The 23,251-nt window shown below is 39.5% G+C and overlaps 1 protein-coding gene across 6 annotated transcripts in view; it reads right to left on the bottom strand.

Annotated features, from left to right (window-relative positions):
- caskin2 (CASK interacting protein 2) overlaps positions 1-23,251 on the bottom strand; it is a 59,240-nt gene that overhangs the window by 31,056 nt on the left and 4,933 nt on the right. For 5 of the 6 annotated variants that reach the window (XM_030400229.1, XM_030400233.1, XM_030400234.1 and 2 more), the window contains exon 3: positions 3,576-3,627. In XM_030400229.1, the coding sequence (XP_030256089.1) occupies positions 3,576-3,627 (52 nt within the window). Of the gene's footprint in view, positions 1-3,564; positions 3,628-23,251 lie in introns of those variants that run through there. The other variant, XM_030400235.1, reaches the window with a different exon arrangement.

The raw sequence follows: 23,251 nt of genomic DNA, 5'->3' as shown, positions 1-23,251 counted from the left end.
TGATCTCTCTCTCTCTCTCTCTGTGATGGTGTTGACTCAGTGACAAGCGACTGTTTGCTAGTCCTCCCCTCCCTTTTTCATTCCCTCTGCACTCGTCTCATATATCACAAGTAACCCTTTCCTCTGTGCCACACACGCACACACACACACTCAATCATGGATGGACATGTTTAATTTCAACACCCCTATTGTGTATCACCTCCCACTCACTGCATTCACACTGCATTGACCCTGCATGTAGACACACGTAGCAGGCCTAAGTCAACACTCAGAAATGTTGCGCGTAGGCTAACATATATACAGGCACAGCAGCTCCAGCCTGGAGGGGATTCTTTACATGTCTGATGGTCTATTAACGATGACAACACATCTTCTAAAATAAATGTGATGGATAAGAACATAGACTAAACACCTTGAATAAAGTGTGTGCTTGTGAAAAAAAAATTATTTCTCAATCTAAGGATGGTCTAGGTCTAGTGTGGTTTGGTGGCTTGGTTCAGGTCTCTGAGGACATTTACACACCAGCAACTCTAGCCAACAATAGTGGAGACAGCATTACACCAACCACAAACATGGGTTAGTCCTCATCTTAAAGCTTAAAGGTAAAATGAAACATACTGTTTCGAAATAACTGCATCAAAACATAAATCTTAACTGTATGTTACTTGTGCAAGCTATACGGTTAAACAAGGTTATGAAATCACATTAGAGTCTGGTTCCACATTCTTCATCATCATACTTATAAACACAAGCTTTGAATGGTTCTATATTGCAATACTAGTACAATGCCATTTCTTTACCTCATCTACATGACTCACCAGCTAATGACAAAGCTGATGACATTATATGATGGATGTAGCCATCAATTGCTGCTTCAAATTTTAGATGGTTCTTGTTTTAAAACGAGTTAGCTGGAAACGTTAAATAAGGGGCGTTTTCAACCAACTCATGGAGCTAACGTTAGCTCAATTAGCTAGCCAGCTTTGATAAAAACAAGTCACTAAGAAACATTAACCGTGCATTCCAATATTAATACTACCACACTATTAAGTATGCCAAATAAAGGTTCCATTTTGCAGTATGCAAGCCAACATGCTTTTCTAACTATTCAGACAAGGGCTGCACAATAAATCGCAAAATAATAGAAATGGAAATATGACTAAGTGCAATATCTCAATTGCAACTGCAATTATTTCATAAAGGTAAAATGTGTCAAAAACAGTTTTAATGAAATGTTGTAGCGCTGCAGGGATGTTCTGGCCTATAAAGTTTGTCCTCCAGATCTAACATGTTTGTTTGGCAGAGACCAGGAGAAATGGACCAACATCATGATTTTACTGGTTTTTCATTGACAATGGAAATTGTGATGTAAAGTGTAATCATCCATAATAATCATGAATTAGGGGCTGGGCGATATGGCTGAAAAATGTATCACAATAAAGTGTTTCATATCAGTCGATATAGATAATTATTGATTTTTTTTTTTTTAATAAGAACATTTTGAAAAATAACCCTTTAAATGGTGACTACAGGTGAGATTAAAAAAAAAAATAAAAATCATTTTCAAGTTTTCAGAATCAGAATCTCAAACATAAGACAAAATAGTGTAGAGCTGACATTGCTGCCTGACAATATGTTAAAGGGATAGTTCAGGTTTTTTGAAGTGGGGTCATATAAAGTACATATCTATAGTTGGTCTGTTCTCTACCGCAATCACCGATCAGCGCAGCCTCAGTATGGAGGAGCAGAGAGCCGCTCCAGCCCAGACGCTCAGCTTTGTACTGCAGTGAACGGAGTCCAGATGCAAAGTGAATTTAAACCACCTAAAACAAGGCCCACCGAAAAATATTGATATTATTGCAAGTGACGTTGTATAGAGAAAATTCACACCGCTTTACAATGCCGTCAGACCACCCTTTCTTTTGGGACTACATTTTCTCAACCGTAGAACCTCCGTATCCTCTGTGTCTGTGTCTGAAATTGTTAAGTTGCGTTTTGATCAAAAGTAAACAGAGTTGCTTGCATAAACCTCTCGTCCGGCAACTGGGCCTCGCACTGTATTTCGCCGCTCGCAGATCACCTGTTTCTAACAGAGATCAGTGAAATTATCGAACGTTCTATCAAACGTATTTTCTATTGATATTGATCGTGGGTCTATCGCGATAGATATCGTTATTGTTTTATCGCCCAGCCCTATCATGAATTACATCACGATCTCAATATCTGTCAAAATAAACACTTTTTGACCATATCATGTAGCCCAAAACCAGACCCACAATCCTCTGCACAGTGGAAGAGAAGTCACGGTGTGTCCCACAAATATAAACAAAGGCACAAGACAGACACCTCAATGACGGATGATAGCACTTATTAGTGTCACCACGTTCTTTGTACTCTAATTCTCTCTAGCAAACTCTAATTTCAAGCCAAGAGTGTGATGGATAAAGGAACAAGAGGGTCAAAGTTCAAGGCATGCTGTCATGATAAAGTAGTATGTCCCAGTTGTATACATACTACACACAATAGTATGTACTTTGTAAGGGCAGCTGCAGTACATGCTAAAAATTAAAAGAAAAAGTATGAGATTTGGAACCCACCCTGTACTTTTAGCCAGAGATGGAGTTTAAAACCAACACGTGGGGCAAACACTGGCTTAATTGGCAAGCTAGCTACGGCTGATAAAATCTGCCTCAATCTATCTCAGCCAGCAAAATCAACAGTCACCAACTAGAAATGAGAAGCCTGTGTTTGTCTACCTCTGTCTGAAATCAAGCAGCATTGTTTCAAACTGACCAGACACAAACTAGCGTATATGCCTTGTGAACCCAGACAGCGAAAGCAGTAGCAACAGTCACCAGGGGGTCAATCAATCTGTAGATACAGAACAAAGAAAGAAGAAGAAGAAGAAGTAGAAAGATACAGCATGTCTGCTGCCATACCTACTACAGAGCAGTTTCTTTCTTCAAGCTGTGAGACCCCTGAACTCATCCTTGACTATATTTTTTCATTAGCCTGCATAGTTTGTGTGTAGCTTAGGATATCACAGTCTAACAAGAATCACATTATAACATATGGTGTTGCATAATGACATTAAAATAATCCTGAACCTTGAAGGCTTCACCAATGGCCAACTACAACTACTATTTAGAGGTTCAAATTATTCATCAAAGTATCTGAAGTTACAGGAGTAAATATAATCCATCACTACACACCTATGGAAGCAGTTATACTGCATCTAACTGAATATTTACCACAGAATAAGGTACATTTCTTTAGTTGAGTTCCTGAGTTGTTGTATATTAGAAACAAATTCTTGTCATTTCCTGTAATTTTCTACGCTTCGAAGGGTGAGGTAATAACTCTGAAGGGCCCTATACGTTGGGACACGTGGCTGTTTTTGTTGTGAGTCACACTGTGAAGACTGAAGACTAGTAGGAGGCAGCAACAGGTAGGGCAGTTTTCTAATCTGAATGTCAATCAGGACAGTGACTCTTCCACTGCATTCTTAGGTTCAACTTTGGGCATATCTCACCTGCTGACACACACACACCAGCATGTACACACCCTTCTCTTACCCGTCAGAGTCTTGGTAGTTGATGTTGAGTCTCTTGGTGGAGCCCAGCAACTCTGGAAGGACAGGAGAGGGGAGGTAATGGAAAAAGACCATTAGTATTTATTTGGTGACACATTTCTCTTTAAACCAGAGTGCTCTCCAGAAATCCCTCCATCCCTGCAGAACCCTGGGTGTGTTTTCACGATAGGTTATTTTTCCTGCACTTCTCTCAATCATCGCTCCTTCCATCATATAACCTGACAGCCCAGACAGGATGGGGAGCTTTCCTCACCTCCTGCTGCCTCACCCTTCCTTCTTTCAGCGCGGCTGACACCCTCATGGCAGCCAAATGATTCATAAACAAATGATTCTGCCTCGCAGAAATGTGCTATTCCACCTCATTTACACTGCTATCATATCACAGCTCTTTGGGATTGCAAGTGACAGTCATAAAACACAACATGCCAGGATAACATAAACATACATTTCTTTTTCCACAGCAGCAAAAATAGCATTAGACAGTTCACAAGACTGGACAAGTTTTGGTTTTTTTCACTCACCTTGAAACAGACAGAATGCTACTTGTCCCATGTCTTACTCATTCACTCTGTACTCCAAGAGGGAGGATAATTATTCTCACCATCTATTATATTTAACTGAAAACCAGTTTCCAACTGGTTTACAAACCCAATCCCACGAGTTACATAATTGAAATATTTTTCTTGGGAACCTCAAGACAAAGCTATAAAGCTGTCCCAAGTTTCCAATGGAAACATAGTCACATTATTTTAGTATAAAGTCAAAACCTTTACTGTGACGCTTCTCCTACATGCATAATCCTTTTATTCAAATCATCCCAATCAAATCCATCCGTCATCCCAGTGCCCATCTCAAACCTCAAAGCCTCATTCTGACTCGACATTCAGTCATATCATGCATCCATATCCATCTCATATGTCCATCTCCAGCCTCTAATGAGGGCTGGAAACTCTCCTCACACAGCTAAATATCCTGGGACGTCCTACAGCACGGATCTACTGTAAAAGCCCCTCTGTCCACCAAGACCCACACAGGAACCAGACTGCCAAGGCCTCTGAAAACAGAACCATTCATTGCAGTCAATCTCTCACTGTTTTCACCCACTTAGGTGTGGAAAATCACATAAGTGTGTGTGTGTGTGTGTGTGTGTGTGTGTGTGTGTGTGTGTGTGTGTGTGTGTGTGTGTGTGTGTGTGTGTGTGGACAGAGAAAGACAGAAATCTTTAATACATAATAAATGTTATATAACTTGTATCAGATTTTCTGTCAATGTTATTTTGTAAATCGTGATTTTGTTGTTCTCCTCCATACATATGACATCTATTGATGTCCTAGGAGAGGGACCCCTCCTCTGTGGCTCTGGGAAATTGTCATTGAACACTTTTTACTATTTTTTTCTACATTTTAGAGACCAAACTACTTAATCAAATATCAATGGACATATTTGTAAGCTGCAGCCCTATTACTTACTACAGTAACACATCAGCAATATAATAACTTTTCACAATAACTTTTACTCAGTTTTTACTTTTGAGGACTTCAACACTGGAAACCAACATTGTCAAGGAAAACTATGATAAAGCTCTGTGTTGCTAAACAAAACAAGGCGTCAGATTATTTCTGCAACTTTCCAAAGCATAGCAATTGGCGAGGGTTGCAGGGGTTTCAACTACTTCCATCACTTTTCATGTTTAAAAGTGAGAACCATATAAATGCCTTTACGGAGAGACTGTTTGTTATCACATGTATTATATCTCGAGCCATCTTCAGGTGTGGCTGTTCACACACTTTTGCCTGTTGATGTGGTCAAATGACATGGTCAACAGACTACTTTGGAGCATAGCCGTGCCTTTAAAAAATTAAAAAACCCATCACTCATCATGACCAAAAGCTAGCCAATTATTGTGATATGGTGGGAAATGTAGTTTTGCAGCAAAATAGGTAGAGTAATATGATTGCACATGTCATAAATGAATATGTAATGCATGTACAGCTTTAGAGTTAAACATTGAGATATATAGTTAAGCACAGCAGTATATTACCTACATTTATAGCAAATCTATGGTTGACAGAAATTAATTAACTGAAGTTTGCTGCTACATGGGCAAAGACAAAACCTGGAGAAAAACTGTGGTTAGATGAAACAACAATTGAGTTGTTGCCACAATGAGCATCAATATGTGAGAAGGTGAGGCCTTCTCACATAGTGGGCTGCATAACCAGAAATTAAACCGGAATCTAAATACATCTTTTTAGGCATTTGCACCAGGCAAGCAACTCTCATCGGACTGAATAGGTGACTTCCTTGGGTCCAGTACCTAGTTCTATAACAAATCTATGGGCATAAGGTTTGTAAGAGGGCCTGCTCACTCTGTCATGCTCATTCAAAAACAGAAACCAAATACAAAAACACAACGATTCTTAGTTTCACATGATTACACTAACAAAAACGTAACTATGAAAATTATATTCCATTTTTTTCAAAGGATCCCTCTAAATCTTATGCACTGAGCCTTTCAGTTTAAGTGCTTAAATCAAACTTGTGCAAAAGACAAAATAGGTCACATCATCAAAAGAGAATGCTTAACAGCTGCAGTCGCAGCAAAACTTTATGTGAACAGGCTGTGCAGAAACTACCAGAATAAATATACCATAAAAAAACATAAGAATAAGAGAATATGAAGCCATTTGTGAATTCATAGCATATAAATGGGCTCCCATGGGAGCACTGATGAAATATTGAATTCTTTCTTTCTGGTTTATTGATGTTATTTTTCAACTCAGAAAAGTCATAAAGGGACAAATATTCAGATTTTCAGTGCAGTTGGGTTTATTGTGCATAAAAAAACATAGGAACCCCTCAATGAAAGCATAAAGACATTTTTAAAAAATCAGTTTGCTGCATTCCTGTAATATAACTAGTTGGTTAAATCCAGTAAAACTGCCAACTTACACTAAACAGTTCTACAATTTTCAAGGAACTTCATACAGGATGTCCTACACTTCTTTCAGAGCTTATGGGGTAAAGAAGGCATTCTCACTTCCATGGTTGAGTGATCAATTCCCACTAGAGGCTTCCATGACAGAAATGCACACATTCACACCCCTGCAGGGGGTTTTGTAGGAAATTATGTACCAAATGGCAACATTAATGTGCGCAAACTGGGTACAGCTGTGATCAATTTCGATTAATCCTGTGAAGTTAGCATGCGGCCCTACGGTAGCACTGTTTCTGCTGAAGACATCCATAAAAACAGGGGCCTGAAGGCACAAAAAGGCACATTGATAATGAGACAGATAGAGGGGTTGGGCGTTGGGCAGCTTGCCAAAACGGGGTCTAAACTGTCCCGACGGTATGGAAAGAACAGGGCCTTTCAGGAGTTCTAGTTACAACATGAGCCGGCATTCCTCACATAGCACACCCACCAGGCTATCCTACTCACTCGCTGTGTCTCTGACTATGTATCTACAAAACTGTCAACTCCCTTTTCTCCCTTCTGCTTTGCATCCCCTCCCTCCTTCCCTCTTCGCACAAAAGCAGTAGGGGGCTCCTTCGATCAATTAAATTACCAGCATGTTGACTCTCCAACTGTATGTGTGTGTGTATGTGTCTGTGTGTGTGTGTGTGTGTGTGTGCCCCCCAATTCTCACCCCTAGGAGATGGTGTAAACAGATGTGTAGTAAATATCAAGCATTGGGCTTTCTTGCAGAGACGGGGAAATTACAGGCTTTGCTCCCTGCTGCGAGCTGATGTTCACGGAAACAGAAATTATTGAATGCTACGAGCCACAAAGTTGTCAGTGTGGATTTCCTCTATTGTTTTCTATGGTTACGACAAACAAAGCAAAGGGACTGTGTGATGCTGTGTTTTGATTACCTTATCAGATGCATAAGTAATGCTCGGAACTGCTGTTGTTATGCTCCCTCTGCACCTTTCTCATAACAGCTAAAAGCATCCTGGACAGACGAAATGGACGGTGGTGCTTTGATTTGAAGAGAAAGGGAACATTCGAAAAGGAGGAGGAGGAGGCGAGAGGGAATGATGAATCTGCTGTAAACCTCCATTCAGGTGAGATGAGGGAAATGTTTTTTTTAGTGTGTGTGTGTGTGTGTGTGTCAGGTGCATGAACAAGAAAACAAGTTAAAGACTTTTTAAAACACTCGCTGCAAGATCAGACAAGTGTGCAAATAGCTCTGAACCTCTTCAGAGTAAGAACATAAAGACGGGAACAACTGAATGATGTAAATAAAAAAAAGAAAGACAACACAAAAGCTGGTTTGCTTGTGTTCATCTCCAACAAGACAGCAGCTGGCAGAGGCATGAGCTGCTTTGGCTTGCACGGCTGCAAAACTAATTCTAAAATGCCTTTGATCACAGTCCACGCAAAAAAAGAAAAAAAAAAACTAGACGCAAATGCATAAAAATAAGGGGAACCAAAATCACATTAGTCTGTAAAGGCACACTATGTAATTTTACATCCTGGCAAGACATAGCTGTATGAAATCCAAGGATTTTGATACTCAGATCCATATTACTTCTGGGATCGGACAACACAATATAAGCACAATAATGGCTGAAAAAAAGTGGGTCATCATGAACAAAGATGAACGACAGGCACAACATTGGCTCATTTTATCCCATGTATTTTGTTGCAGAGCAACACAACTGACATGGTTCATCTGATGCCAAATGATGTCCCAGGAAAAAGGCGATGGCAAGTCAGAATTCATTATATAAAGCCATTTGTTGTTGGTGGCATCAGTTGGAACAATGAAGCTGACCCTGGCTCCTCTGTTGCAATCACAGATGTACATCACACAATTTGTGACAGATTGATAGCTATAGTTGACTGGACTTCAATGTGTCAAAAGAATTTTTGACTCTATGATCAGATAAGGTCATCTGATACATTACTACGCCATATAATAAAAAATTGCCAATCTTTACGAAGGGCTGGGAAATACGTTGATTAATACTGTTGTTGTAAAATTAGACTTTATATCGTGTTAGCTTTTGGATATTGTTATGTTATGAAAGATTAAGGTTAAGTGTTGTCATTTCCCAATTTTAAGGGTTGCATTACAGTATAGTGATGTTTATTTTATTTCTTCTACTTGTAATGATATTTGCTTTTACTCACTTTTTCATTATATCTACATGACTGATGATTATTTATCAAAAAGCACATCGTATTATATCAGTGAAAGTATCAATAGTCATCACTACAATATTGTGCCAATATTGATTGATATTTGGTCAAAATTATTGTGATATTTCATTTTGTCACCTAGTCCCAGCACATGGCAAAAGTTTCAAGTTTTATTTAAATGTCACTTGACAACACAGGGTTATACAACAAAATGCATGCTGTAGTTGCTTTATGCTGCAGAAAAAAATGACTACTCTTTATTGCCATTTAACTTGTTATAAATGGCCTTATAATGTAACGTATTAGCACAACATCTCCACACATTCAGCAGACATGGAGTAACATTAGCATTCATGTGGAGTCTTGTTTCTGGCCGCCTGATTATTCTAACATTCACTCTCCTAACTCTGTTTTGGTCCACTAACATCTGACAAAAATAGCTTTATCTGCTAAATGATCCACTACTTTACGTAGCCTAGAACTCAACTTTATGCACAAAAAGGAACAGGGAACATGACACCATCCCTCAACATCAATGCAATGCGATCACAATACACTGTACAGCAGCTTTAATAGACAATGAATAGAAATGACGGTCGCCGTGGACACGTAGCTTTGTTCACTACATGGTAGGAAAACTGCCTTTTCAATGAAATATCTGCCTGTTAATGTGGAAAAAAATGTTCACGAGCGCTGTGAGACTGACCCAGAACAGCAAAGTGTGTGGGTAGAAAAACCAAAACAATGGGCGTAAAAGGGTGCAGAGTTGAGAAATATTACTCTGTGATCTTATCACTATGAGCAACAGCTTTTTCTTTACTTTCCATTTGTACCATTGTCAACATAAAAACAACACGGTGAGAGAAGCAATCTCAGTTAGTGTGTGGGACTTTTTCTTTACAGCAGCAACACTATGTACTTAGACTTTTATAACATAAAAGTGTACTGTCCTCGAAAACCTTTTGTTTTAATGTATCTAAAACAAATTGTTATTGTAATGATAACTCAAGTTGTCCTCTGTTGAGTGCAGCTTTAAGATGTTTGCCCTTTTTTATACTATCTGAGTAGATCTGATTTTACAGCATTGTTTTGCTGCATTTTGCCACCAAATGTCACCTTGGAAATAAAAGCCATTCTAAAAGAATACTATGCAAGCAAGAATTTTGACTTCTCTATTTTGATGTTTTGAAAAGACAGAAAGGCCTGAAATAACAGCGGTTACTCACAGGCTACGCTCTTTGGAATTGTGTTTAGGTTCTCCCTCTATATCTCGAAAATATTCCTTGGAGTTAAGCCGCAAGGAACTGGAACCCACTTCCACCCACGCCGGCTTCTCATTAACAAAGCAGAAAAGGACACTTGATTCAGGAGTTGTGGGTTGAGACGAGCCCCCACACAGAGGAGAAGTTAGCCTGCACACAAACAGTGCAGCCACAGTGGCCTGAGGCGAGACCAAACTACAGGGGAGCAGGAGAGGGGGGTAATTTAAGGTCATCATCTGTCTCTGGCGATAAATGGTTTGTGGTCAGGTAAGGACCTCATCAAGGCAAACACTTATCTGAGGAACACATCCATCTAAGTGTGCTGATTACTGAGAGGGTAAACACAGTCCTTCAAACCAAACCACTGAGTCAAAGCGGTCTTGGCTTCACTCCAGCTGTCCCACAGAATTCCTAATAAGGCTTCAAAAACATGATAAGGTATGTACATGTTTCTGCATGCAACACACTGTTGTTGTTGTTGCTTATTACAACCGTGTTGTCAGTCACACATGTTCAATATTACCTCTAAGCAATTTAAAATGTATGAAAGTGAAAAAGAAGTGCACATTTATTAACAGTGTCTCGAGCTTGGCTTCAGCGTTGCAAGCTGGCAGGTGGTGAGGTGGTCACTGTAGGAGTGTGTGTGTGAGGAGGGTAAAACAATGTGATTAAAACAGGATGTTAAGTCCCACCTAATGGAAGTCTCCCAGGGATGCATAGGTGGGCGCAAGTACATTTGCTTTTTACACAACTTTTGCGCTGGGTGTTAAAATGACAACTGCGTCAGTCTGAAACTAGCAATGACACTACTGCTGCACACTGCTTAGTGCCGAGCGTAAGAAAGAGCCCAGTGTGGTGAGTACTAATGCTGTTTAGCATTGCGCTCCCATTTCTAAACACTGTCAGAATCACAAAGTTGTCAGAATCAGTTGATGCAGCAGACCCAGGGACCATCTTTCTAATTCCATGTAATTTCCCTTCTGGGCAGTGCCACCTTCATTACCCATAAGAACAGACTGGTGGGTTGTAACTCTGTATTCTGCTTGGTTATGTGACAAAACACTGGAGTAGTGGGCTTTATCAATCATATGTGCAATGACCTCCTTTCCAACTTCTCTTTTAAATTAATCATGAAGCATTTCACCAATATAGTCCTGTATATGTTCAAGGAAAAAAATCCAGTTCTATTACATTTTGAGTCGAATAGATGCTGATGTAACAACCTGCACCAGTATGGTAAAATCATATAGTTGTCCATGGCTGCTACCTGCTTCACTTTATAAAGAAGTAAAGCATTTTCTGTTATAATTTCAAAACTCTTTCTAAAGTTGGTAAAGTCCTGTTAAACCTACCATTATTCAAAGGGTTCAAATGAGGAAATACTGTTTAATGATGTCCTCTATCAGGCTGGAAGTTGAATTTGGACTTGATCTAAATGTCACTGTCCGTCAAATATGTTTAGAAGAGACATCTGATTGTCAGGTGTAATCAGCTGTGATCCTGATATGAAATGAATGTTAATGCTGCTGGCTGAATGGCAGTCTAGAGACAAACAAGCCCTTAAGCAACATCAGCACCAGCCTTTAAATAGGTGAGTGAGCAGAAACCAAATGGGGTTTCCTGCCAGAACGCTACCTGCAACAGAACACCCTTGTTTCAGCTCTGGTTGTACAGGGAGACAGAGTGTGTGTTGTACATAGACTGAATGGAAACAGAACTGGTTTGCTTGCTTGTATGCATGTGTGTGTATTTATGGCAATTAGTGCAGCTAAACAGACTGTCAAGAAAAAAAGTACCTCAGGCTGTGTGCATGTACTGTAGATGCAGCTGGAGGTCTGAAGACTACATAGGAAACAGAGGACAGTATAAACAGTGCACACTGCTCACTGCACACCCAAGGGCATACACGTACAGCAGACTTGCAAAATGACACACTTTAGCTTCATCAATTCTTCATCAACTGCTCCATCGCTGCATCGTTTGCTATATGAATAAATGCTAGAACTGGGTCTTGAGAAAAACCCTTAACATCAAAACAGCTCCAGGCCGTGTTATCCAGTGAATTTGCTCTATTGTTAAAAATGTAGAGAGTAATCTCCAGTGGTGCCACAGGCAACTGGGTCAGACACATTCAATATTCGCTGACAATGAGCCAGTGTGGAATGAAACAGATGATCTGTAGTGTTGTGTTGCATCGTGTATTATCATTGGGTTGTGCACGTGAGCCCGCATTACTACATCTGTGTACTTCCTCCTAAACAACAGGAGATTAGAACAGGCGTAAACACACCTGCAGGTTTCATATTGCGTAACATGTCTCAACCTTGCATCTTAGGGACAAAACACTTTACATACCATTCAAATCATCTGTTTACTCTACTAATCCAACTCAGTGCAGAGCTCCTCCTTTATTTCCATGCACTCTCCCTACAACTAGTAGACATGAGGCCCTGGTTCGGACCAGTTTACTACCTTAAAATACTTACTAATATTTGATCCAGAGCAACAACTATTGTCATTAATGATTAATCGGCTCATAATTTGCAAGTATTCTCGATAATTAGTCTATAAAAAGAAAAGCAGAAAATCCTTCCATTTAAGAAGCCTAAACCAGCAAATGTTTGGCATTTCTGCTTGAAAAATGACAAAAACGACTAATCAACCACCAAAATAGTTGCCAACTAATAGTCTTTTCATTAATCAACTAATTGTTGCAGCTCGAAATTAATCTGAACAACACGTCCCCAGTCTCTTGAGAGTGGCACATGACAACACATTAGTATTTGTAGCACTATTTTTAGTTATCTACTTCGGAGGATGAAAATTATTTCCTATATTGGGCAATAATGCAAAGCTCTTTCAAAGAAGTAACACATGTTCTGCAAATCACCTTAACAGCTACACAAATCACACTCTGATAAAGAGTTGCACGATGAGCACGACTACACACTACAAAGGGCAGGACTACTAACAGTCACTTTCATATTAAAAAGACTTGACAAATATCAAAATATTTAGAGCCCAAGGTTAGGTCTTCAAATTGTTTGATATCATTGTAAAGTTAGTTTTGGTATGTTGGTCACAGTGAGAAAAACAGTAAATCCTCAAATCTGAAAAGCTAGAAACATAGTCTGATCTTTAAACTGATCTTAAAAAATCAATAATAAAAAAGAAAAACTGTTATGGATTAATTTTCCATTCCAATAAATTGTAATTTGTCTCCTCACTATATGAATTGTAAAATCTTGGGCAAATTCTGAGTAAAAGAGGGAAAAAATGAAGAAAAGCTTGAAGTCAGATTCCCTAAACGTTGCCTTAATTCATGTTTTTGGTCTGGAAGGTACATCTTGGCCACTTGAAAATCCAGATTCAGCTGTGTCAATGATTCGAATGCAAAATGATTCTCGAAGCATCTCAGTGTATAGCATCCTCAATGATCTATATTACTCATCATTTAAATTTCCCTTTTATTCAGGAAGTACTTCCAATAATAATCAGATCACAGGAAAGGGCAGAGCCGTCTGTACTTCCTAAGAAGGCTGGGGTCCTTCAACATCTGCAAAAAACTGCTGCAGATGTTTTACCAGTCTGTGGTGGCCAGCGTCCTCTTTTATGCTGTGGTTTGCTGGGGAGGAAGCAGCAAGAAGAGAGACGCCAGCCGACTGGAAAGACTGGTGAGGAGAGCTGGCTCAGTTGTGGGCACAGAGCTGGACTCTCTGGTGACAGTGGCAGAAAGAAGGACCCTGGACAAGCTGCTGTCCATACTGGTCAACACCCACCACCCTTCACCAGGCAGAGGAGTGTGTTCAGTGGCAGACTGCTGTCCCAGTCCAGCTCCACCAACAGACTCGTTCATCCCCCTCGCCATCAGACTGTACAACAGCTCTCAGTAAAGGCAGGGAGGACAATAGATAATAGAGAATGGACAATTTCCACCTCTATTTGCACATCCATTTGCACTGTTTCACTTTCATTTGCACTGTCTACCACTTTGCACTGTTTACTGCAGCTACTGTTCATTTTATATTCATTTTATATACTATATATGTATATAATACTTTATATTTTATCTTTTATTCTATTTTCAATTCTATTCTTAAGGTTAGGGTTTTTAACTTTAGTTTAATGTATGTTTAATGTATGTCGAATATATGTTTTGTATTTTGCATGCTACTGGACACTTGAATTTTCCTCGGGATAAATAAAGTATCTATCTATCTATCTGTCTGTCTGTCTGTCTGTCTGTCTGTCTGTCTATCTATCTATCTATCTATCTATCTACAGCACACTGCTAAATAAAAGCTGCATCTTCTCAAAAGAAGACCTGAAGTGCCTTACACGTTTGTTGGTTTGTTGTAATATACAATAGGAACAAAAACATTACATTTCAACATTTTTACCAGGAGAAACACAACTCCACTCGAATGTTTAATAAAACTACAAGAACCCACAATTATCCTCAATCAACAACAAAAACAAAAAAGAAACATTACTCTACGCCCATTCAGTTAAGTCTGATGCGATACTCCCTTTCCTCCTCTTTTGCTTTGCTGTATCTTTAGCAGAAGGGTTGAGGGGGAATGACAGAAACCAATCCCTATCCCTGAACCACGGCTATTACTGAAGAGCGTGTAATGAGAGGAAATATGATACAGGTTCGTGTAGAGTTCACCTGCCTGGAAGAGAAAAAAGTTTTGTGTACTTATGCTGGCTCATCACCATCTAACGTCAGATGCCGTAGAGTTGTCTACTGTGTCTGCTGTGTGCAGCAGTTTACCACTGTCTATTTTTTAATACCATTTTTCACAGAGTTACAACTTCTGTATCTTACTAAGTGACAAGTGACTGGCTCTTTATTTGTGTTTCAATTTCTTAAAAGGTCACAATCACATTGAACTAGACTTGGAATCATGTTGAACTCCAACATGAAGACTTATGACCTGGTATGGTGGTAAGTCCTGAGAGTTTACAACAACTCTGCCCTCCATTTTAATATAGTGAGAAAACTGTACCAAAGCCTCATGGCCATTCAGATTATGCCGCTGAGGCCGAAAAAATAAACAGTAAAATCTATTTTAACAAAGGCTACTTTGCTCAGTGACCCCCTCCAGCTAGTGGAGCTTATTGGACTGCCAAACACCAGCATGAGGTCACACAATCCTGTATGGTTGGAAAAGTCATTACAGTTCTCATTTAGCCTAAGAGGCCAGGATCAATACGCTATTGTCTCTACAAAATGTGAAAATCGTGCAAGTCAATGTATAGCAGTAGTAGCTAGACCAACCATAATTTGAACTTGAGGAATTGAACTTCAATACTTTTTACCGTTACCTTCAACTTCACTTTTTTGGTTGGTTTGTCAGCAGGAAAACAGAAAGACAACTGAACAGATTTCCATGAAACTTGGATAGAGGATGGGTCTCGGCCCAGAACAAACTGAACTAACTTTTGGCACGGAAATAAATAATATAATGCACCAATCTTGATTAGAAAAAAACAGGCATATTTAGGTGGCTCGTTTCTATGAGTAAGTATAATTTGTTGTCGATCCAACTGAAATTATTCAATTTTTTCACAGGATGATTCCAACTGCATGGTTTCGTTGTTGTAAGGGGTTGACTGTTACTGACCTGGTGAGCTTAAATGATCAATAAACAGTTATAGGTGGTTTAAAATTAAGAGTGATACAGGACTATTAAGTTTGTTATTGGATTTGACTTCACTGAATTAAAGGTGACTGTACTGGGTGCCATTCTTGTAAGGTACAGAAACTAGAACCCAACCAATATATTTTTTGGGGCTATATTATCAGCCGATATAGGCCTATCACAGATATATCAGAATCAACATATAAGTTGTTTAATTTGTGCCAATATAAAACTTTCTTTATACAAAATATAGAGCGTAAAAAGATGCCTGGTGTTTGCCAGTTCGGACAATAAAAATGGTTAAATTGTAAAATGTCCAGCCGCCATTATGCACAAATCTTTGTCATCAGTTATAACTGTATCTAAGGGATCATTGCAAAAAAGGGTGTTAAGTATATATTCTGTGGAAATAAAAATATCGTCCAATGAATTGATATTGGCATTTCCGCAACTTGGTAACAGCATCGGTCCCAAAAATCCAGTGTCAGTCGGGCTCTAATAGAAAAATATATGTGGCACCAAGTATTGTAAACTGTCATTGAGTTGCAACAAATAGTTGATTAAAACATTTTTTTAGCAGGAAATAATGATAAAGCAAACCGAGCTTCATGTATAAAAGGAATGCCTCTTTAAATATGACCTGAATAACATCTTTAAGCTCAGAGGCACTGAAAAAGATTGCAATGAAAACCTGAATACATCAGTGAACAAACTCTGACTCTATTGTTCCATGTCACAGATTTCCCTGACATAGACACACACTGATCTGTTAGCCTAAATATCATCCAAGACACTGTTATGCAGACACTTCTCATTACAGCGAATAGCATCTTATTCTGAGGCACAGCAGCTTATCAAGCAACTACAAAGCAAGAGATATGAGCAGGCCAGCAGAGGCAGCGATTTTCTATTTGCTGGGGTAAGAGACGGGAGGAATCGAGGTATGAAAGTAAGGTAAAAAAGGGGGAGGAAAAGAGCGTGATAACACATAAGATCAAAGCCACAACAGCCACCGTTTCTGCTGATTCTCAATACCGCTGCCAGATACTGATACAGCCCAATATCCATTCATGAATCCCACACGCTCCCTACCCATACACATACAGTATTCACATTTATGGAAATAGACATTAAATGAGATCTCCTTGTCAGACGACCACATTATCATGTCTGTACAACAACAATTCTACTAACTCAGAATACCCTACCAACAGATATGTGTTTTTATCCACCATCTCAATTCCAAACACATGAACACAGTGAGTTGCAGGGCATGTAGAGGCAGGGCAGAAACCAGTGATACCGTGCCTCACACTCTGAATGCTACAGTCACGCACCTGCCTGAATGACGGCTTGTTTTTTAGTAACAGGAGAAACGCATGGAGCTCAATGAGGATGAGTGCCAGACTCCACAATGTGCTGCCTGAAGCGAGTAATAAAAGGCTAGTTATGCTAGATAAATGATGTTGACTATTGCGACCACACACACACACACACACACAATTTAATTCCTTTGGTAAATTCCTCTGCAATCCTAGACAGGCTACCCCATCTGTCAGGGGAGGAAAGGGGTCAGGATTAATTTGTGTGTGTGACCGCATGTGTTTGTGTGTGTGTGTGTGTGTGTGTGTGTATCTAACAGAGTGCAAGAGTAGGTGAACTCGAAAGCCGTTCACACACTACTTGGCTGCTACCCAACTGTCTGGCTAATAAAGTAGAAGACCGATTAGCCCAGTTAGCCGGTTAGCTAATAGGCCAACGACAACACCCTGCTGCTACAGAATGAAAACATACGAGGTTGAAAAGAATTACAAGAAAAAAAAAAAGGTTCATGTTTGGCCTACACTGTATAAATACAAGGAGACAACACACCTGATTAAATCCACATAAGCACACACACTTATAGACACATGCACAAATACACCTCTTACATACTCTTAGGTATAATGGATTTCTAATCTGACACTTTGCCAGATGGGTCATCCCTAATTCGAGGTACAGGGATGAAGGAAGGAGGAAGCCACGATAAAGGATAGGGGTGGAGGTGGAGGTAGAGGTAGGGGATGGGGGTTGTTAAGGAAAAGGCAGCTGGTAATCCCAAGTAAACACTTTAAAATAAATAGTTCATTTTGGGAAATACCTCTTCCTGAGGGTTAGATATGCAGATCCATATTATCTCTGGAACCAGGATGGGTTGTGTTTCATTTCCGTTTGGATTAAACAAACAAGATATAATTTGTTATTAAGTGAGTTTAGGAGGCGCTGCTAGGCATATTTTTTAACTTTAGATGGAGCCAATTTGCAAAATGAGGCTGACTAAATGACTCCAGCTCCAATCTTGAAAACAGCAAACCAGCTGTGAACATAATATTGACATATCACTAGCTTTTAAGTTGATAATAGGGATGCACGATGTGTACTTTTTCAGCCAATAACCAATAATTACCTGCTTCTCATGGCCAATACTGAAAAGATGACTGCTTGTTTCACATTTTTCTATTAAAGTGAATAATATCGGGGCAATACTTTATCAGTGTATCCCTGGTTGGTATGGTAAACTGTTGCTTTACACATCCAACTGTTACGGAACCACATAATGACTCATTTGGAGAGGTGTTTGCATTTACCTGGTGATTGTAAATCCAATATTCACTCTCTTTTAGCTCTATTTTTGGTCTTTATCGACTTCTGTAAATATCTGGCTCCTTAGCTGCCAAATGGTCCACTTTAGTCACCAATAAGTCAGTGTTTCCATCTACTTTGAGGAGACTGAATAATGATCAAAACAAGAAATTACATCGTAAAGCAAAGAAGCAGAGGCTCAAATGGGACTGAACAGTACAGTGATATTTCGAAACAGTGAAACAAAGACGTGAAAGAGAAATACTTACAATGAACAGGCCAACGTCTGCTCAAAAAACTTAGAAAGTATAACTGATTGTAGAAAGGCCATTAATGATTAATCAATAAGAAAACACCACCAGTTCCAGCACCATTGAGAATTTATGTTTTTGAAATGTGAACAGTATTCCAAGTGGGAACCCCCAATTTACAGATATGAGTTTCACTGGTGTTAAGCTAATGTGAGGACTACTGAGTGCTTTTCTTTTGAAGGAAACAAGCATCCTCATGACAAAAAATTATCAGAATAAATCTCAGTGGAGTTTCATGCACATAAAATATCAACCATACCTGTTATTTACCTTGCAAGCAGCTGAATTTGCAAGATCAAGTGATCATGTGATCTTGCAAATCTTTTTGCTAGACTTCAAGCTACTATAAACCAAGAACATATGGGCATGGTGTAGGTGTGGGGACTATGAGAGATGCAACTATTTGTTTAAAAACAACAACTATGGCTCCGTAAGAATTCAGCATAGATGCTATAGTCTCAGTTATATCAGAACTGGAGAGTTTATTTTATTGAAGGAAGAGCAAAGAACAGCTGTAACTCCCGCTTTTCTAGATGAAAAAGATGTTTTTGCTCTTCTCTCAACTGACTTCAGAGAGGGTTTGATTTACCAACTGGCTCCACTGGTGGTATCCCTATCATACTACTGATCTGGTTGGTTGAAATTAGATGGTGAGATACACATGTTTCATCCAATAACCTGGTATTTGCTGAAAGTGCCTGCCCTTTTCTACTGTTACTAACGGTGCCTTTCCAGATGGTTCTGTGTAACAAACCATCTGGTATGTCAGGTTAAACTCTAATACTCAGGTAACAGATCTGCTGATCAGGAGAAGAACTAGGTGGCCTTATGTCAGTTGGTTAGTTGTTGAAGTAGTTCCTCTAGCTTCTGAAATGTCAGGAATTACAACTTTTCTCTGTTTAATATCATTGTCAATTGAATATCTTTGGGTTTCTTCAACTGCTAGATCAAATAAAACAAGATATTTGAATGTTGGATGTTTGGTTCACCACTTTGCAACACAGAGGATGAATCCCAGCTTTAGTTCACAAGTCGAACAACATTACCCTCAGCCTCCCCTGAGGGACTCAGAAAGGTTCAATGGAGTTCACTGAATCAGCAATAGGCAATACTTTAGGTTTAAGCTCAGTATGGCAGGTTCCAATTAGCACATTGCTCTTACTTCATATATTTAAAATGTGCCATTCTGCCAAATCTCTTTAATTAGTTTGATCTGAGAGTTTGCAACCTTCCGCCTCACATGGCTGATCATAGTGGGTGTTCAATATATAACATATCATTATGACAGATAATTCACTTGCATTCAGATAAGACTCAGCTGATAATATAATAGTAGTGATCTGATTATGGTGTGCTAATCACAACTACTTTATGAGTCAGCCTGCAGACTTAGGCATGGCTTACTGTTATTACCTGTGTGTTTGTTTAAAAAAAAAGTGCCCAAGACTTTATAGGTTGAGTCATCAGTATCATGTATGGATCAAACGGCATACATAATAGATGCTCAAATATAATCTTTTCCCTTTGTGTCTTGGCTTTTTGTCCATCTGTCCACTGAGAAGTACCTAAAGGCCTTGTATTTATGATGACAGAAGAGAGGGTTGGGTTGTGGGTCAAGATGAAAGCAAGCATGTGTTACAACAAAAGGCATTGTAATCACGAAGGCCTTTGAAGAACCTCCGGTCTCTTACGGTCCCTATTTAGGGAGGGGCAAACAACACCCTCTTCAGTCCACTCCTAGTAAAGAGGGCGAGATAACTTTACGAGTCAAGCTGTCACTCTTAACGTAGCACAAACTGAGAGGCTGGACTGAGGCTGCAGCCTTCTGTGTAACCACTATATCTATCTACAATGAGCCCATCTGATTTGTCAGCTTGCAACAGCTAAGCGAAAAGAGAGAGGCTGAGGTAAGTCCACTTAAATTGACAGAGCACCCAACCTGATGTCAGCAGATGGCTGATCGGAGAAGAAACCTCCCATCTCAGCTCCCTGTCCATCAGCCAGCCTCGGCACCACGGATAATCTCCTCGGGATACCGCAAGCTTCCTCTACCACCGCACAGCCAGATTTACAATCAGGTCCCTTCGCCCAATACCACAAGTGTTGCCATACACGAACAATTAAAAGGCTGATACTGGTTTTAATGTATTTTTCTGCTCTGTTCAGATCAGGTCAACAGAAGGGGAGAGATGATGCAAAGATGCTGCATCAGGTGAAAGGGAAAGGTGTATGACAATAAAAATAAAAGGAAGTTAGTTCATGTATTTGGCTGCTGTTTGGCCAGTTTACCAGCACAGTCAAGATTACAGGAGCAGCAGTGGCTGTAACACACAGCTCATGGAGACAATTAATGTACTTTAATATCCTTAGAGCATGATGCAACAATCTGTGCCCACTAAAAAAACCTCCAGAATTTGCCTTGAGTGGTGTTGTCTGCATGTCCTCTTATACACAGTCAACAGGTTCTGCTCATGGCTAATTTAGCATACTTCTAAGTTTCACCGCAATGTAAACTTGTATAGACCAAAAAATGTATTAAAGGTTGTAGCCCACAGCAAAACCCACCAAATCCATGACAATATTATGCTTCCTGTTTAGAAAGGGGATGGGGGTCTGAGATGAGCCCACAGTCTCAGAGTTTGAAAACTCAATTGAAAGAAATACAGTTTTTTTTAGCCATTTTTTACCAATTAGTGCTGGAAACTAATATGACGATAATAGGGTTAGTGATATTGTGATATAAGGTTTGAAATTCATTGGTAAAAGAAACTCGAACATGCATTAGTATTTTTTTTCAAGAATTAATTCTATTAAATAGTGATAAATAGATAGTGGCTATATAAATAAAAACATATAGAATTTAAGGCTTAAGAGACCACTACGGTACCTCTCAGGACCACACCGAATGATTCCTGATCAGCCATCTTAAGTTTTGGAGACATAAACTAAAGGAAGGAACAGGAAGCAGCTTCTGACAAAAAGAGGACAATGGACCATTTCTTCAGCTCTGAATAAGTACTTTAAGTGTATATATTTGCCCTCATGTTATACTGAACTCTATGACAAGGTCCTGTTATGTCAACTACTGTGTCAGTTTGGTATTATGCATCTGTCCCATACTCTACAACCCACAATATGAGCACACACACAGAGTGAGTCCCCTTCTCCTCAGTCCCAGCCAGACCATCTGTCCAGACCCACCCTCCAGTAATACTTTGTGTTTTTGTCTGTCCACCACACAATCCATGACCCCAAGCCCCCGCCACTCCCTCCAGTAACAGAGTTCAGTCCAGTGCAGGTGCCTCCTCCTCCATATGCACCCAGCCTCAGCCTAAGGCTCAGCTAGGAGGCATGGGATATGTCCAGTATGTCAGCCTGATAACAATATAATGGCTCAGGAAGCACCTGACCACTCTGGCTTGTGTAAAAATATCACTTATTCAACTGTGATTTTGAGTTCATGTTCGCACAATTCAAGGCTTTTAATTAAGTAGATCAATTAAATAAATAATCTGCTGGTAGCGCATTACACAATTCTATTTATGGGGTGGCTGGTTTTTAAAACCTTTCAAACAGGTCACTACTAACTAATCAATCAGCTGTCATTCACAGGGCCGTTCTGTAAATGGGAGACAGTGGAGGTCATGTGCAGAGCCCTCACTGCCAGGTGCAACATTTGCTGTCAGACACTGAAGGCTCTGACTAGTGACAAATGGCTACACCACTGATGTCCTGTGAGGTTCCTGGAGAATCAGCAGCGTTGACAGCATTAGTGTGTGCATTAGTTTGGGGAAGACGAAGATTGACTGAAAATCACAGCCACATGTCATTTTCTGTCTTCATGTGAAAGATATTTTTAGCACAAAATTCAGCAACATTTTTGTCAAATGCTCTCAGTGTGCAGGTACTAAAAAAATGCACCAGAAGTATGCAACTTGACTTTCATAATGGTATGTGTGTTAAGCTGAGCCGTTTTTCAAGAAAACCCTTGTCACACATAATACTATGGAGTACAAAAAATGACTTGTGTCTGATGTTTAGCAGGTCTGATAAAAAAAAGTCTATGAAAGCCTATACAAATATTTTAGAGGTGTGCTTGAAGTGAAGAAAAACATTTATCTGCATCTTTATCCCTGTTGACAACCATGTCCATAATGTGTTTTAATTCAAATTAAATTAAAATGTATTATGAGTACCTAAATTATGTGCTGGTTCACCTCAATCAAAAAGTTTGGCGTGCCAGTGTGTAAAAAGTTGGACAGGAGCCCCTGTATATACTGTTTACTTGATCTGGTACCAATTTCTTTTAGGACTTCCATCTACATATATTAAATCCAACTGACACTTAATTTCCTTCCGTGTTTGAATTTCAACTTCAACTACAAATCCTTTCAGCATTTTCACTTAAAGTGGCACTTCAACATCACTTCCATTTTTTCAGTGCTTACACTTGAATGAAAACTTTGTCTATTAGCACTTCCATTCTAGCTGCTCAGTCAGCTTCTCTCGGTATTTGCTATTCAACTGCTTTGACTTAAAATACAACTTTAACTGTCCCAGTATTTAAATTACTTCTAATGTTCACCTGCAAGATTTTAGCAGTGAGCACACATTTCTGGTGAGTGGTTAATAACCTTTACTTCTGAATTAGTTCTTTCATTTATTAC

This window comes from Sparus aurata, chromosome 20, assembly GCF_900880675.1.
Source record: "Sparus aurata chromosome 20, fSpaAur1.1, whole genome shotgun sequence".
Classification (NCBI taxonomy): Eukaryota; Metazoa; Chordata; class Actinopteri; order Spariformes; family Sparidae; genus Sparus; species Sparus aurata.
Note: the sequence above shows the minus strand (reverse complement) of the source record. Positions and strands in the feature narration are given on the sequence as shown.